The sequence below is a fragment of the Sceloporus occidentalis genome, unplaced genomic scaffold, assembly GCF_023333645.1.
Source record: "Sceloporus occidentalis isolate IW3139 unplaced genomic scaffold, rSceOcc1.0.p SCAF_1, whole genome shotgun sequence".
NCBI classification, from domain to species: Eukaryota; Metazoa; Chordata; class Lepidosauria; order Squamata; family Phrynosomatidae; genus Sceloporus; species Sceloporus occidentalis.
Window position 1 is genome coordinate 281,654,598 of NW_028316981.1, and position 16,288 is coordinate 281,670,885.

At 46.8% G+C, this 16,288-nt stretch overlaps 1 protein-coding gene across 4 annotated transcripts in view; it reads right to left on the bottom strand.

Moving 5' to 3' along the window:
- Positions 1-16,288, bottom strand: part of MAST4 (microtubule associated serine/threonine kinase family member 4) — a 367,302-nt gene that overhangs the window by 285,160 nt on the left and 65,854 nt on the right. For all 4 annotated transcript variants that reach the window (XM_089494950.1, XM_089494942.1, XM_089494935.1 and 1 more), the window contains exon 3: positions 520-641. In XM_089494950.1, coding sequence (XP_089351076.1) covers positions 520-641 — 122 coding nt within the window. The remainder of the gene's footprint in view (positions 1-519; positions 642-16,288) is intronic.

Genomic DNA, 16,288 nt, shown 5'->3' on the forward strand with positions numbered 1-16,288 from the left:
GATTTATGAGCTTTTGCAACATATAGTTCTATCACCCAAAGGGGGAAAAGGACTACCATGCACCAGAGAACCATATTCCATTAGTAAGTGACCTGCTTACAATGAAACAGTAGAATAACAGATAGCCCATAAAAAGTCAGGTACTTGAAAGAAGTGTTTTATAGTACAAATATGACTGCCTCTTTGTTTTAAACCTAAATGTTTGCCGGGGGAGGGGGTTCAGTAACATGTGTTTCCAGCTGAGATTTTATAGGAAACAAGAAAAGCAATTCAAAATTACAGCTCCCCTAGCAAACATAATTCAGATATATTGAACATGTTTAGTACTATTATATACAGTAATGGACACCAGTTATGTGAAAGGCCCTGAAATACTGTGTCTTTTGAAAACAATTTTGGATTATTTGACTCTTGTGCAAATGAACTCCTAGGTATAATATTATATTAACATGGGAGGGAGTTGGGTTGAATAAACAAAGAAGTGGGTTGAATAAACAAACAGTTGAAAAGATAACTCACCAAACTAGCTGTTAAAGAAGGAGCTGATTGCCCAAGAGTTTGGCTGCGCATTCGGACAAGATTGGAAGTTTCTCCACTTTGCCACGACTGTTGTGTAACAGCATTTGGTAGCAAGTACCTACCTGCCAAAGGTTTGGGAGAAAAACAGTCAAAATACAGTTTCCAATACCATTAACAAACTATTCAACATGTTGCAAAATTAACACTGGTAAAAGTTTAGAGCTATGAATTGCCTTGTAGTGACTACAAGAGCCCACATTGTGGCCCTCACCAAGTCACATAAGGCAGTGAGAATGGCCATCCCACTCAAGTATTTTTGCCCACAAGAGATGCATTTCTTAAAGGAACCGGTTAAAACCATAGCAGGCGACCAGAAAACTGAATAGCAAGGCTGAAAACATTAGTCAGACAGTCTGAGGTCAAGCCGAGAGACAGAATCCTCTGAGTTGTAAGCCAAAGGGAGAATTGGGAAACCAAACTTAACATCAACCAGAAAATGAACAAGCATTCAGTCCAAATCACCATCCAAGAAGCAAAGTTGGAGAAACAGTCTGAATCAGAACATAATAAAAAGAACAGCTCAGAACAGCTGCTGACATAGAAGACAAAAAAGAACTGAGGGAATAGGCAGGAAGCACAGTGCTAAGGCACCTGGATGGTGGGTGGGGTTATCGCCAAAAAGCTTATGCTATACAACATCTCTAGAAAATTCTGAATGATGTACTGCACAGGCTCAAATAACAACACTTGTGTGAGTCACAGAGACCATGAAGAATCACTTTTAAAAATACAATATATACATTATTTTGATATATATATATATATTGAACCTAGACTCTAAAAGTGAAGACTTCATTTGAATGGTAGATTAAAGGTGTCATTATTGAATCTGGATAATACTGAATATTGAGCCTGAATAATAGTGAATAATTATTGAATCTGAATAATATTGAATCTGGGCTCTAAAAATAAAAACTTAAATGGCCACTGTTTGAATGGTAGATTAAAGGTGCCATCCTCTTATTAAAAAATACACTGATGCAGGAGGTAAATTATGAATAAGAACATTTACCAAACAATGATTGCTAGGGTTGATTCCTGTGAATTAAAAATAAAATATAATGAGTGTAGGAGGAGCAGTGGCAGGGAAAGTAGGTATCTCTTCACAGTCTAATGACCAGAAACAATGGCCCTAAGGAGTCATATTTTATTACTATGTATTTTCAGATAACCCTAGCTTCAGGCAGGAAAAAAAATAATGTGAAACATACAGATGTTAGTGTTCTCACACAAATTTATGTAGACTATAATAATCCCTATTAGGCTTAATAGGAAAATAAAAGGCAAATGAATTAGTTTAGAACCATTGTTATGAAACATTTCATTACTGTTATCTTTATTTCCTTGTGGTTACATCAAGAAACTTTATTTAAATCCAATTTGTGAGGAATACCAGCAGACTTTTTTTAGGGATGCTGCTGATTAATTCATGCACCATTTACTGCTTACAGCTTAAGAAAATTAGCATCTGTCAAGTGTATTAGTCAGCTGCATATGGTTAAAATTAATGGCCAACACTACTTTTTCTGCCAGATTTAAAACAGAGACAACACTTCTCTTCAATCTGTCCAGTAAATCTGATATAATTCAATCAAAGCAAGAATTACAGCTAACTTGATTATGTTGTCCTTGGCTATTGCAAGAGAAACATTTGTACTAAACCCCATTAACAAAATTCAGCACTTTCATGTCCTCTTCTTTGCACTGAAATAAACCTATCCACTACACATAACAGAGGTACTAAAATATCCAGAGTTTGGAATAACTGCACAGTTAACATTTACAATTAGTGTTATTTTAATCCGTTGCTCATTAAAAATGCTACTACCTTTTCAATCTGATATATAATAAAGGAAGAATTAAAATGGAGCCTAGCTCTTAAGCCAATAAATAATGCCTATAAAAATGAACATATGAAAATACTTCAAAAATGGCTTAGAAAATAAGTGACAGTTCACTACATCTGAAGAAAAGACTAAATGGATTTGAAAATAAAAGAAGTCACTCCCTAAAATACATTTGCCTGTCTCATCATATTATTCAGACTCCAAAATCTACTCAATTTTGAATTCTGCAGTTCTAATTACAGTATATCAGATTTTGTAGTGTTTTTTTTTAAATGGCTTTCATTTCATCCTTCTTTTTACAACACACTTGTAAAACTGCACAAACTAATCTGCTATGTGTTGTATAATCCTAATCAAGTTTAATGAACATTTAAAAACATGCTGGTTCTCAAGGCCAACAACACAAGAACATTTGAAAAGGTCTGCTAGATAAATTCAGGGATTCCTCTAGTCCAGCATCCTGTTTTCCAAAACAAACTAACCAGTCAGATGCTTCAGGTAATCCCAGAAACAAACAGCCAATATATTCTTCATATGTCCATTAAAATGGTGGTTGCATTCAGCCATCACGACTAACTTCACCAGCCTCTGATCACAGCAGATGGTTTTATGGGGACTTTTTAGTTCCAGAGCTTTAAAGCAAGGATTGAAATACCTGTACATACATATACCTAGTGCCTAAATACCCTAAAGGCATCAGATCATGTTTGATTTTGGAAAGTAAGCAGGGTCAACCTTGGCTAGTACTTGGATGGGAAACTACCAATAAATACCAGGAGATGTCAAGCATATTTCACAGGAAGGAACTGTCAAAACCATCTCTGAGTATTTCTTGTCTTAACAAAAAGTTATGGAATTCATGAACTCACCACATACACCACAATAAATCGACACACACACACACACACACACACACACAGAGAGAGAGAGAGAGAGAGAGAGAGAATCAGGCAAGTGTTAGTTCTCAGGAAAATTGCTTTTGGAAGTAGATCTATATGTTCATTCTTCAGATCCGGGCAGGGATCCGGAGTGGTTCCATAATATCATCATTATGTAATTGAGCAAATGAACAATTACAGCTTCTTTCTTTCTTTCTTTCTTTCTTTCTTTCTAACAACAATCATGGAGCAGAAGATGGAGCAAACACTACATTACAAAGTTCTGTACATGATATTGTCATATTTCATGCATGAGAAAGCAGAGGAACTAATGTCACTGAAGCACACAAGCAGTGAAAGATTGAATTGCCATCCCACAAGCTTTCCAAGTACAGGAACAACCCAAACAAATTACTAGTGTGACAATCAACCTTATACATGCCTTCAAGTTTCTTGGACACCAGAGGTACAGAAGCAGGCTTATGCCATGAGAGTGCCATGACATCAGACAAAGAGGCCAAGAATGGTAGGACTGCTGGTTGGTTGGGAACAGGCAAGAGACTATAAACCGAGTCCCTCGGGGCTTTCGGTAGTTGATCGACATATAGGCCTATGGCCCGAGACATCCTGTCAACGTCATCAGAAAAGAGGTGAACATCCTCTATGGGAGACTGAGGTGTGGTGTCCTCCACTTCTTCCTGAGGGGACTCTATCACCGGTGAAGGAGAATGGGTTCATATGTAGACTCTTCTGTAGAGTGTAACACAGTAGGTACAGAGAGGACTACAGGCGGAACTACCTGAGGTAGTACAGATGGGATCGTCGACGTCAAAGGGTCAACCGGAATAACAGAAGGTATTGGTGTGAGCATCGATGTCGAAATCGATGTCGGGACAGCAGTCTCCACCATTGAATAGATAGGTGAGGCCAGAGGATGAGAGATAGTGGCTGTAGTTTGGGGTGGCAGAGAAGGAGTTAAATAACAACCATAATCTCTTGGAGAACAAGATCGAGAGCAACGCTGAGATGGTGAACGAGAATGACATCGAGATGGTGAACGTGATCGGCGCCTCAATGGTGAACGAGAACAATGTTGATAATGAGAAGAATAGTCCTCGCATGAATCTCGATGATGATATTGATCTCTGTAGGAAGGAGAGTAGGACTTGTAGGACAAGGGGCGTTCTCTCCAATATTCTTCATCTTGATAATGAGTGACATAGGAACCCGAAAAGTGAGGTGAGTTGTATCTGTAACCATCTTGATCTCAAGGAGATGGGGACCTGTGGACTTTGGTCGGCGACTGTCGGCGTGGAGGTGGAGGCGGAGGGAGAAGGAAAGCCTGTATGCCTTTAATGGAGTTTCCAATATCTGTGCCAGGACTGTGGTTGGAACAGGAGGCAGAGGAGAAATGGTTGTCGGAATCAGAGTAGCGACAGGTCATGGCGTAGGTAGAATGGTAGCTATCGACGTCGAGTACAGCGCCCCCAATGTCGAGTCTAAAATAGTGACTGGGATGGGGGGGTGGCAAATCACCCGCCGATGTTGAGGCGGGCATCGAGAATGCCATAGTGAAATCCAGTTTAGCCACAGCTAAAGCTATCAATGCTGAGGCCAACGTTGGCGCCGGGGCCCAAGTTGGAGGGGCTGCAGCCACTTTAGACTTATGTTTCTTCCTGGGCTTGTCATCAGCAGCAGAGGAAGCGTCAGGGCTCTTTTTGGCTTTATGAGGCCTCTGCTGTGAAACAGAGGGCACCTCTGTCAGGACCCTGTGGCACACTTGGCCTGGAAATGATATGGATGTGGCTACTAGGTGGAAGTGGAGCAGAGGTAACTACAGTTCAAGTGGCAGGTGTGCATGAGTCAGCATTTGGGAGCTGTGCATCATGGGACATCTGATGCAACATGCACAGTAGGTGAAGTCAGGCAGAGGTGCATCATGGGAAATGGTATGATGCAACCTGCACTGGGGATGAAACCAGCAAGGTTTCATTGGTGGCAAAACACCACATGACTTCACAGAAGACTGTCTATATAAGGGAGAAGGTGACTATCTTCCTTGTTGGGTTGTTGTGGTCGGTGACTGGCGTAGCACTTTGTCTATTTGTATATAGAGCTGTGAGTATCCAGACGGCTGTTTGGTACTCTGTGCAATCTTGTATATAGTTTGGAACAAGTGAATTAAAGCCCTCTTCTTTGAGTGAGAGCCTTGCTGTCCAGCAGTGTTTATTTTCTGCAAGCCGGGAGCTCAAGGCTGAATCCTGCATGGGAGGAATTTTTCCTTCTCTGTCTGAAGCCTTTGTAGACGTCTCTCCAAGAGCCTTCTCATGGCGTCCTGCCTGCGTGAATCAACTCTGCACTTGGTTGTAGTGGACACAGCGCGTCTCTTGGGTTGATAATGATGGCTCTGGAAAAGAAGATGGCTGCGACATCGAGGCCCTCAACGTTGATATCAAAACTGGCAAGGTAGAGGCTGAGATTGATGTCAACATCGAGGTAGCAGTTGTCGACGTCGATGGTCTCGAAATCTTGGGAATCTGAGAGAGTTTGTGGATGGGAATCCTCCCCAAGGTATCTAAAGCCAAAGCGGATTTTTGGGCAACCGAAAGAGAGCATTCCCACAAGAAAGCTTTATGTTTAGAGGCTCTATTTCGAAGAATCACCACAGTAAAAGCTCTACAATGGGGGCATCTATCAGTAATATAGGCTTCCCCTAAACAAAAAAGCCATTTAGAATGGCCACCATTGAAAGCAATTTTCTGTCCACATTCGGAGCAATTCTTAAATTAATTAAATTAATTAATTAATTAATTAATTAATTAAAAAAGAGGGAGCCATCAGGCAGACCCAGCAACATCAGGGACAGCCTGAAGGAAGAGGCCCCTCCCTCCTTTAACTGTCATCTCGGCCTCAGAAGGAGCGATCAGGCAGACCCAGCAACATCAGGGACAGCCTGAAGGAAGAGGCCCCTCCCTCCTCAACTGTCATCTCGGCCTCAGAGGGAGCGATCAGGCAGACCCAGCAATATCAGGGACTGCCTGAAGGAAGAGGCCCCTCCCTCCTTTAACTGTCATCTCAGCCTCAGAGGGAGCCATCAGGCAGACCCAGCAACGTCTTGGACTGCCTGAAGGAAGAGGCCCCTCCCTCCTCAACTGTCATCTCGGCCTCAGAGGGAGCCATCAGGCAGACCAGCAACATCTTGGACTGCCTGAAGGAAGAGGCCCCTCCCTCCTCAACTGTCATCTCGGCCTCAGAGGGAGCCATCAGGCAGACCCAGCAACATCAGGGACAGCTTGAAGGAAGAGGCCCCTCCCTCCTTTAACTGTCATCTCGGCCTCAGAAGGAGCGATCAGGCAGACCCAGCAACATCAGGGACTGCCTGAAGGAAGAGGCCCCTCCCTCCTGTAACTGTCATCTCGGCCTCAGAGGGAGCCATCAGGCAGACCCAGCAACATCAGGGAAAGCTTGAAGGAAGAGGCCCCTCCCTCCTCAACTGTCATCTCGGCCTCAGAGGGAGCCATCAGGCAGACCCAGCAACATCAGGGACAGCTTGAAGGAAGAGGCCCCTCCCTCCTCAACTGTCATCTCGGCCTCAGAGGGAGCCATCAGGCAGACCCAGCAACATCAGGGACAGCCTGAAGGAAGAGGCCCCTCCCTCCTTTAACTGTCATCTCGGCCTCAGAAGGAGCGATCAGGCAGACCCAGCAACATCAGGGACAGCCTGAAGGAAGAGGCCCCTCCCTCCTCAACTGTCATCTCGGCCTCAGAGGGAGCAATCAGGCAGACCCAGCAATATCAGGGACAGCCTGAAGGAAGAGGCCCCTCCCTCCTTTAACTGTCATCTTGGCCTCAGAGGGAGCGATCAGGCAGACCCAGCAACATCAGGGACAGCCTGAAGGAAGAGGCCCCTCCCTCCTCAACTGTCATCTCGGCCTCAGAGGGAGCGATCAGGCAGACCCAGCAATATCAGGGACAGCCTGAAGGAAGAGGCCCCTCCCTCCTTTAACTGTCATCTTGGCCTCAGAGGGAGCGATCAGGCAGACCCAGCAACATCAGGGACAGCCTGAAGGAAGAGGCCCCTCCCTCCTCAACTGTCATCTCGGCCTCAGAGGGAGCCATCAGGCAGACCCAGCAACATCAGGGACTGCCTGAAGGACGAGACTTCTCCCTCCTTTAACTGTTTAACTTTTGTATTGTATTACAATTTTCACTGTACACCGCTATGATCATTGCGGAATAGCGGTCTATAAATAAAACGTATTATTATTATTATTATTATTAAAAAGGGCGGCCATAAGAGGCCTAGAAGCGGTAGGCCCGTCTGAGCCAAAAATGCTTTGCTCTCACAACAAAAAAGTTTTTAAGGGCAATGTTCAAGAAAAATGGAGAAAAGACAAAAATCTACCATACAGCAAGGGGGGAAGGGGGAAAAAGGGGTGAAAGACAAAAAGTCTACCATATAGTAGAAATCTACTCAGCTCAGAGCAACCAAAGGAGATGTTTCTCTTGCGGCAGATGAAAGAGAACTGAAAGAGGAGCTAGATTGGTGGGACTGGGCATGCTCAGTACATAGGAGTGGGCGGGGCTCCCGCCAATCTGCTCAGCTTTTCAGCTTCCGATGGAGTCTCTGCGCAGGCGCAGTGGCCAATTGTGTGAGGCACAGAGACCACGAAGAAGAATCAAGGATCTCACTGTATTAAAAGAAATGCTATTTGCTGTCTTACCTTGACAGACCAGAATTTGGACACAATGAGAGCCCTGAGCTTGCACAATCTAATATAGTTTCCCAAAAGTCACTCCTGCAAAATACATGTGCTAGCAAATTTCCATGATGCTAACATTTCTGATAACAGTTTTGGTTATCATTCAGACTCAGTGTTAAACTGGCAGTCCACACTCTCCTTTCATGTAAACAACTCAATCTCCATTCTTTGCTATCAGTACAGATATACTGGGTACAACCTTGTTAGCTTGCTTTTCCTGAAGGATACATGCCGGAAACGAAGGCATGAAATTCTAAAGGGTTTTTCTAACTTAGCCCAAATGAAACCATACTACTTTCCTCTTCACCAGAACTGAATGGAATTTCCAGGCACTGTAGCCCTTATTAAGGGATTAGGCCTGCCAAATTGTAAGCAAAGGAGTTTTCTGTTGTGTGGCTATACATTTTATTTCTTTAACAGAGAACTGTCTAGTTTTTATTTATTGGCAGAATTGAAGGAAAACAAGTATACAGCTTGGGTTCAGGTTATCTGAAGGAGCATGTCTCCCTTTATGAACCCATTAGAGCAATACGATCATCCAGAGAGACCTTTCTTTCTGTCCTACCATCTTCTCAGGCTAGTTTAGTAGTAACAAGGGAGAGGGTCTTTTTGATGGCTGTTTCCAGACTCTAGAACTCCCTCTCTAGGCCTGTGGCCTATTTATTGTGTCTAATCATCCAGCGTGTTAATAATAATAATAAAATAATAAAAATTTTATTTATATACCGCCCTTCCAATGATCAGGGCGGTGAACAGCATACAAAGTCAATACAACAAAATACAAAGCATATACAGAATAAACGGACAATATACACATATTAAAAGCAAATTAAAAACCCATCAGCCATCCATCATGTTGACAGAAGAGGGAGGCAGGCCAACTGGAGCTTCACTCAGGGAATGCAGCTTGGAATAAGAAGGTTTTTAGATCCCTTCTAAATTGAGCCAGGGAGGTGGCCGAGCGGAGCTCTGTGGGCAGCATGTTCCAAAGGGCCGGGGCAGCGATGGAATACGTCCTCCTCCTTATGGAGGTAAGTCTGGCCCCTGGGACCCTAAGTAGTTGCTGCCCAGAAGTTCTGAGGGTGCGGGGCGGATTGTATGGGGAGAGGCGGTCCTTCAGGTATCCCGGGCCCAAGCCATGTGTTGTTGTTGTTGTTACTATTATTATTACTATTATTATTAATGTTCATTTATATTGCGCTATAAATTTTCATGGCACTTTACAGGCATCATCAAAACATATAACCTGCCAATGGCATACAATCTAAAAGTCATAAAATATAAAACTGTACAAAATTGAACAAGTGATGCCATGGCACTTTACAGGCATCATCAAAACAACATATAGTGTGCCCGCGTTATACGTGGGCACACCAAACGCACCTTCCACCATACGCTGGAGGCCTGTGCTGGAAGAAGCCTTGGTGCACCCGGAAGAAGTAATGGGGCGTGCACGAGTGGTGCACCCCCACTGCACAGCTCAGACACGAGCCCCATTACTTCTAATGGGGCTCCAGCATACGGGTTTTTCCCTTAAGTGGGAGGGTCCGGAATGGAACCCCCACGTAAGGGAAGGGTGCACTGTATAACCTACCAATAGTATACAATCTAAAAGTCATAAAATATAAAACTGTACAAAATTAAACAAGTTATGCCAATTGTGATGTCCTGCCAGGACTATTTGAATCTCCCCCGGCATTTTCTTTCATGTTCGTTCAGGCCATAGAATATTTTACTGTAGGAAAGTTCATTGTATTAGTTGTGGGAGGAGCTGTAGGATCCCCTGCATTTTTCCAGGTTTGGTTTGCCCTTTCCCAGCATGCTCTGCCTTAGCTAGAGGCTTTTAGTTTGGAGCAGTGTTTGCTGTGAGCAAGCAGAGAGCTGTCTTTTGGTAGCAAACAGGCCCAGACAGCCGAAAAGGGCATTTCTTACACGTTAGCCGATTTAGTTACCAAAACAACTTAGCCATTTTAGTTACCAACAGCAAGTGAGTAAAGGAATTCAGGAGCTGAAAGACCCTGCACCAGCTCCATTGAGAGAGGAGATCAAGCCAAGATCAGACCCAGAAAGATGACACCCTGAAGATTACAAAAGGCTAAATTGTAAAGTATCTTTTATTTAGAGCTGGGGAAGAGAAAATTCTTTATTTTTGTTCTTTAAATTAAACTTCCCCCTTTTTTGAACTTTACATTCAGCATCAAAGCCTTTTTGGGTAGAAGAGTTTGGTCTCACCAGGGTACCGGTGTTGCACACCCAAACCTGTCACCACCTTTAGTTGGGTGTGTCTTCACACCAATCAAATACAAAACTGTAAAAACAGATAATATATATATATAGTAAAATCTAAATTATAAACAATATGAAACTAGAATACCAAAGGCAGGGGTAGGCAACCTTTTTGAGCCGGGGGCCGGGTTGGTGTCCCTCAGGCGACTGGGGGGCCAAAGCCGGGGGTGGAGCTTCAACCTTCCGGGGCGGGGCCGCATGCGGGGGGTGGAGCTTCCACCCTACGGGGCGGGGCCACGTGCCGGGGGTGGAGCTTCCACCCTCTGGGGCGGGGCCGCATGCCAGGGGCGGAGCTTCCACCCTCCGGGGGCCAGGCCTCCCCATCTTTGCTGGCCCCTGACGGGGCCCCAGGCCCTGTCAGAGACCGGCAAAAAAGCTGGTGGGGGCCGCCAGCGCTGGAGGGCCCCCTGGAGGCCCCCTGCCGTCCCTCGGAGCCCTCCTGGAGGGCCCCAGGGATGGCAAAGGGTCCCCCAGTGGCCCCCTGCCACCGTCGGAGCCCTCCTGGAGGGCCCCAGGGATGGCAAAGGGCACCCAGAGGCCCCCTGCCATCCCTCGGAGCCCTCCTGGAGGGCCCCAGGGACGGCAAAGGGCCCCCCAGAGGCCCCAGCCGCCCTCGGAGCCCTCCTGGAGGGCCCCAGGGATGGCAGCAGGCCCCCCAGAGGCCCCCTGCCGCCCTCGGAGCCCTCCTGGAGGGTCCCAGGGACGGCAAAGGGCCCCCAGGAGGCCCCCTGCCGCCCTCGGAGTGCTCCTGGAGGGCCCCAGGGGCGGCAGCGGGCCCCCAGAGGCCCCCTGCCACCCTCGGAGCCCTCCTGGAGGGCCCCAGGGATGGCAAAGGGTCCCCCAGAGGCCCCCTGCCGCCCTCGGAGCCCTCCTGGAGGGCCCCAGGGACGGCAGCCGGCCCTCAGAGGCCCCCTGCCACCCTCGGAGCCCTCCTGGAGGGCCCCAGGGACGGCAGCAGGCCCCCCAGAGGCCCCCTGCCGCCCTCGGAGCCCTCCTGGAGGGCCCCAGGAACTGCAAAGGGTCCCCCAGAGGCCCCCTGCCGCCCTCGGAGCCCTCCTGGAGGGCCCCAGGGATGGCAGCGGGCCCCCCCAGAGGCCCCCTGCCGCCCTCGGAGCCCTCCTGGAGGGCCCCAGGGACGGCAGCAGGCCCCCCAGAGGCCCCCTGCCGCCCTCAGAGCCCTCCTGGAGGGCCCCAGGGACTGCAAAGGGTCCCCCAGAGGCCCCCTGCCACCCTTGAAGCCCTCCTGGAGGGCCCCAGGGACGGCAGCGGGCCCCCCCAGAGGCCCCCTGCCGCCCTCGGAACCGTCCTGGAGGGACCCAGGGACGGCAGTGGGCCCCCCAGAGGCCCCCTGTCACTCTCGGAGCCCTCCTGGAGGGCCCCAGGGACGGCAGCGGGGCCCCTAGAGGCCCCCTGCCGCCCTCAGAACCCTGCTGGAGGGCCCCAGGGACAACAGCGGGCCCCCCAGAGGCCCCCTGCCGCCCTCGGAGCCCTCCTGGAGGGCCCCAGGGATGGCAGCGGGCCCCCCAGAGGCCCCCTGCCGCCCTCAGAGCCCTGCTGGAGGGCTCCAGGGACGGCAGCGGGCCCCCCAGAGGCCCCCTGCCGCCCTCGGAGCCCTCCTGGAGGGCCCCAGGGACGGCAGCGGGCCTCCTAAAGGCCCGCCGCCGCTGCCGCCGCCGCTGCCCATCACAGCTTTTCGCCGCTCTGGGCGCCGCCATTTTGGGCGGCAAAATGGCGGCGAGGTTGCGCGAGATTTCGCCACCATTTTGGGCGGAAAAATGGCGGTGCTCATAGCGGCCTCTAGGGCTATGGGCGCCGCCATTTTTTTGCCCAAAATGGCAGTGAGGTCGCGCGAGACTTCGCCGCCATTTTGCCGCCCAAAATGGCGGCGCCCAGAGCGGCGAAAAGTCATGATGGGCGGCTGCCGCAGCGGCGGCAGCAGCAACAACAGCAGCCAGGGGCCAGGCGGCAGGCCTCCGCGGGCCGCATCCGGCCCGCGGGTCAGAGGTTGCCGACCCCTGACCAAAGGCTTCAGAGAACAAGAAAGTCTTTAATCCAGATTTAAAGCTAGATAGAGAACAGATAGTCCGCTCCTGGACCACAAATCTCGAACAGGGTGGGAAGATGAAATAAGGACTGACCGATTTTGGGTGGGGGGGTAGGTTGTGTAAAGCTTTGAACGTTAAGACAAGCAGCGTGTACTGAATCCTATGTGGTCTTCCTCTCTTTCTACTGCCTTCCACCTTTTCTAGCATTATTGTCGTTTCAAATGATTCATGCTTTCTCATGATGTGGCCAAAGTATGGCAGTTTCAGTTTAATCATTCTGGCTTCCAAGGAGAGATCAGGGTACTGTAAGTCAGAAATGACTTGAAGGCACCCAACAGCAGAGAAAATTGAATGTAGAGAAATGAAATTGTGGTGATGGGGGGAAAAAGTGGCTTTCTCATCTTTTTACTTTATATTCTTCCCCATACCCACCCATAGTCCAGCAGAACATAGCAGCCAATGTTCAAAGAACACCAAAAGGTGTTGACACAAGAGTGTATGTTGCAGTTTTCTTTTCCTTCTCTGTTCCTAAACTTTCAGTGCTGAATTCAGTGCCAGGAAGGGGGGGGGGGGGGGGCTTTGGACCCCAGGAGCTTTTTGGAGCAAAATACAGAACTCAAAAGCAGTCCAGAGTTCTTGTTGAATATGACAAACAACCCTTTTGAGTCGAACCAGAAAATGTAGACAAACTGAAATATGTCGGTCTTATTTTTATTGACTGTATTAAAAGAAGTACATAACCATGCGTATACTGTAGTTAGAAATCCCTATATTAATTTAATAATGCCCTGAAACATTTACACAGTTTATTAACATAACAATAAGCAGCTCAAATTTTCTTTGCTTTTGCTGATAGTTTACTTAAGCATTCTAGATCATCTAAAAATATGAAAAATATAAACATAATATAAGCCTTAATGCAATGTAATATTGCTCTACAATGGGTAACAGAAACTATTTCACACCTTTTAGATCACTGTGAGCCTGCGCAGACACAATGCCCTTCATTTTCAGCAGATTTGGAAAGCCATTATTTTATATCATGAATCCACTCTCAGAGCAGCCAGGTAAGCCTGTAGAGTATTCTTGATTCTGACAATTTAAGCCCGAGCCCAAGTGATTGTATAAAGCTCTTTGAAGTTATTTCAACTCATGAAACCCATTCACGGCAGAAAAGAAGCTTTGTAGTTAACCAATTGCTCCTTATGGTAGGGAAAATTTACAGCTCCATTTTCTGCATTTCTTATTTTTATCAGGAAAAGATATGAAAGAAATAAAATTTTAACTCTTTTCAGGCATTAACATCTGTTGATTTATTTAATTTCAATATGAATTTGCTATAAAAAATATGATACTGTTTCAGACGATAACAACAAAATAACTACCCATGCTGTATGCTGGAAATGGTTATCCATCCCCAGCACATTTAACCTTTTAAATCATGAATAATTTTATCAGTGACATGACTGTCAAGCTTCTCTCTGGAGATCAATACTAGCTTTCAGATAGGCAAGCAGCTAAATGTATATGTAACTGGCACAGTGAATCTAGTCAGAGTACAAGAAATTTGGCTCTAGAATTTCTCCAGTCTTCCACCTTTCTGGAAAATGGGCAACTGATTTTCCAATAGTTATAGAAAAGGAACAAACCAAAGGTAGAGAAAAATCAAATTATCTGAGTGCAAGAATAATTTCTACCAAAATGCAGGTATATCATCAAACATGTTAAGCAGAAAAGGAAGGGGCGGGGGGAAAAAAGAAATGTGGTAGCACCTTTTGAACTAACAGGTTTTTATTTTAGCATGCGCTTTCATGGATTTAAATCCACTTCTTCAGATGCAGCACTAAGTTGTATCAAGGCCTCAGGTATAAAGCATAGTTATACAATTGTGGGAGTGGGACAGAATGCAATGGGATTCAAAAAGATAGAAATCATGTCTCTGTTCCTAACTTATCAAAGGGCTGAGTAAGGTGATGCAGGTCTTTCAGATCTTTACAGTGGTCGGATAGTGTTGAAATGTTAAAGCAATAAATCTGCTTACCAAAGGTCAGTTTCCCTCAGTTCAAAACTCTTTGAGAAGATTCCTTTAGTTATATGTGCAGTAGTGAAGACTTTTATATTTATAGATGTAGTGTACAATGAGGACATTGTCTTTCTTCACCCCTCTGCTAATAGACTGAAATTTGGGAATGTAATTAAATTCATATATTTTTCTTTCTAGTCCTCCTTTGTAATTTTGTTGTTCAATGACAAATAAATGTTGTTCAATGTTCAAATAAATCTCTTACTGTATGTCCAGGAAGGCTGAAATATTCTGCAAATTGTTTTGAGGTATTACCATTTCTAATATCTGATTTGTGTCCATTAATCCTCTTGTGAAGAGACAAGAGACTGTCTGTCCAGTGTTGAGTGTAGAGGGGCATTGCTAGCATAGGATGACATGCATCACACTGGAGGAAGGGCAAGAAAATCTACCTCCGATCCTCATGCCCTTTCTTATAATAACCAGTACTGTATAGGAGATATATATACTACCAAGCACATATGCACACCATTGGGATAGTGCTTAAATCACTGTTTCTCAAAGAGGCCCATCCTACTAATTAATTGCTAAGCCATTTCCTATATTCTGAAAAATGTTTCATGCAACATGGAATGGAATTTAACTTAGAATTACGATATGTCATTTAAAATATTAACTGCATCATAACAGCAGAATAATGTGCCCCTGAGCCCATTGCCCAATTGCAGCCATTTTTCGAGCTTCAGAGGCCCCCACCACAACACTGTGCCTCTCAATTTGACTGACCAAAAGTGATTGTCACTCCTGGCCATATTTACAGCCTTTTTTGTTCTGTTTAAGAGCAGGGGGCAAAAAGCCTTTTTCATATGTCTAAAGTTGTTTTGGTGCAGAAAGGAGTGCATGTGTTTTTAGCAAAAAAATTTGGTAAGGTGCCAGGGGCTTTGGAGAGGTAAGTGTGTATCTTAAGCCTCACAGGATCCCTCCAAAGGACTGCATGTAGCTGACCCTCAGAGGCCAGCAAACTCCGGAGGACAGAGCCCAATGGCTTCCGCCACTGGGCGCCATCCTCCAAGGCCTGTTTGCAGGCCTCTGACGGCCCCAAAAGTACCCTCAGAGGCCATCAAACTCTGGAGGACGGAGCCCAACAGCTTCCGCCACTGGGCGCCATCCTCCAAGGCCTGTTTGCAGGCCTCTGATGGCCCCAAAAGTACCCTCAGAAGCCATCAAACTCTGGAGGATGGCACCCAACGGCTCCTGCCACTGGGTGCCATCGTCCGAGGCCTGTTTGATGGCCTCTGATGGCCCCAAAGGGACCCTCAGAGGCCAGCAAACACCAGAGGATGGCACCCAACGGCTCCCGCCGCTGGGCGCCATCCTCCGAGGCCTGTTTGCCGGCCTCTGACGGCCCCAAAAGGACCCTCAGAGGCTGGCAAACTGCGGAGGATGGCCTGTTTGCCGGCCTCTGACAGCCCCAAAAGGACCCTCAAAGGCCGGCAAATGCCAGCGGGAGGAGTCAGAGGCTCCCTCCCTCTGGACAGCGGGAGGCCAGCAAAAGGGGGCTGCAGCCCCGCCTCCTGGAGGGTAGAAGCCCCACCCCTGGCACCCAGCCCCCATCCTGGGGGTGGAAGCCCCGCCCCCCGCATGCGAACTGTAAAAGGTTCGCCATCACTGTCTTACTGGACAAACATTGTGGAATGGAAGTAAGAGGCACTGTCTTCCATGGTTCCCCCCTTTCTACACAGCCAGTTCCAGAAAGTGGTACTGCAAGATTCCTTTTCTTATTCTTTTTGCTGTTAGTATCTATATGAAGCTCCTGGAAAGATAGGGAGGCGTTTGGGAGTTGGGTGTCATCATTATGCTGAGAATA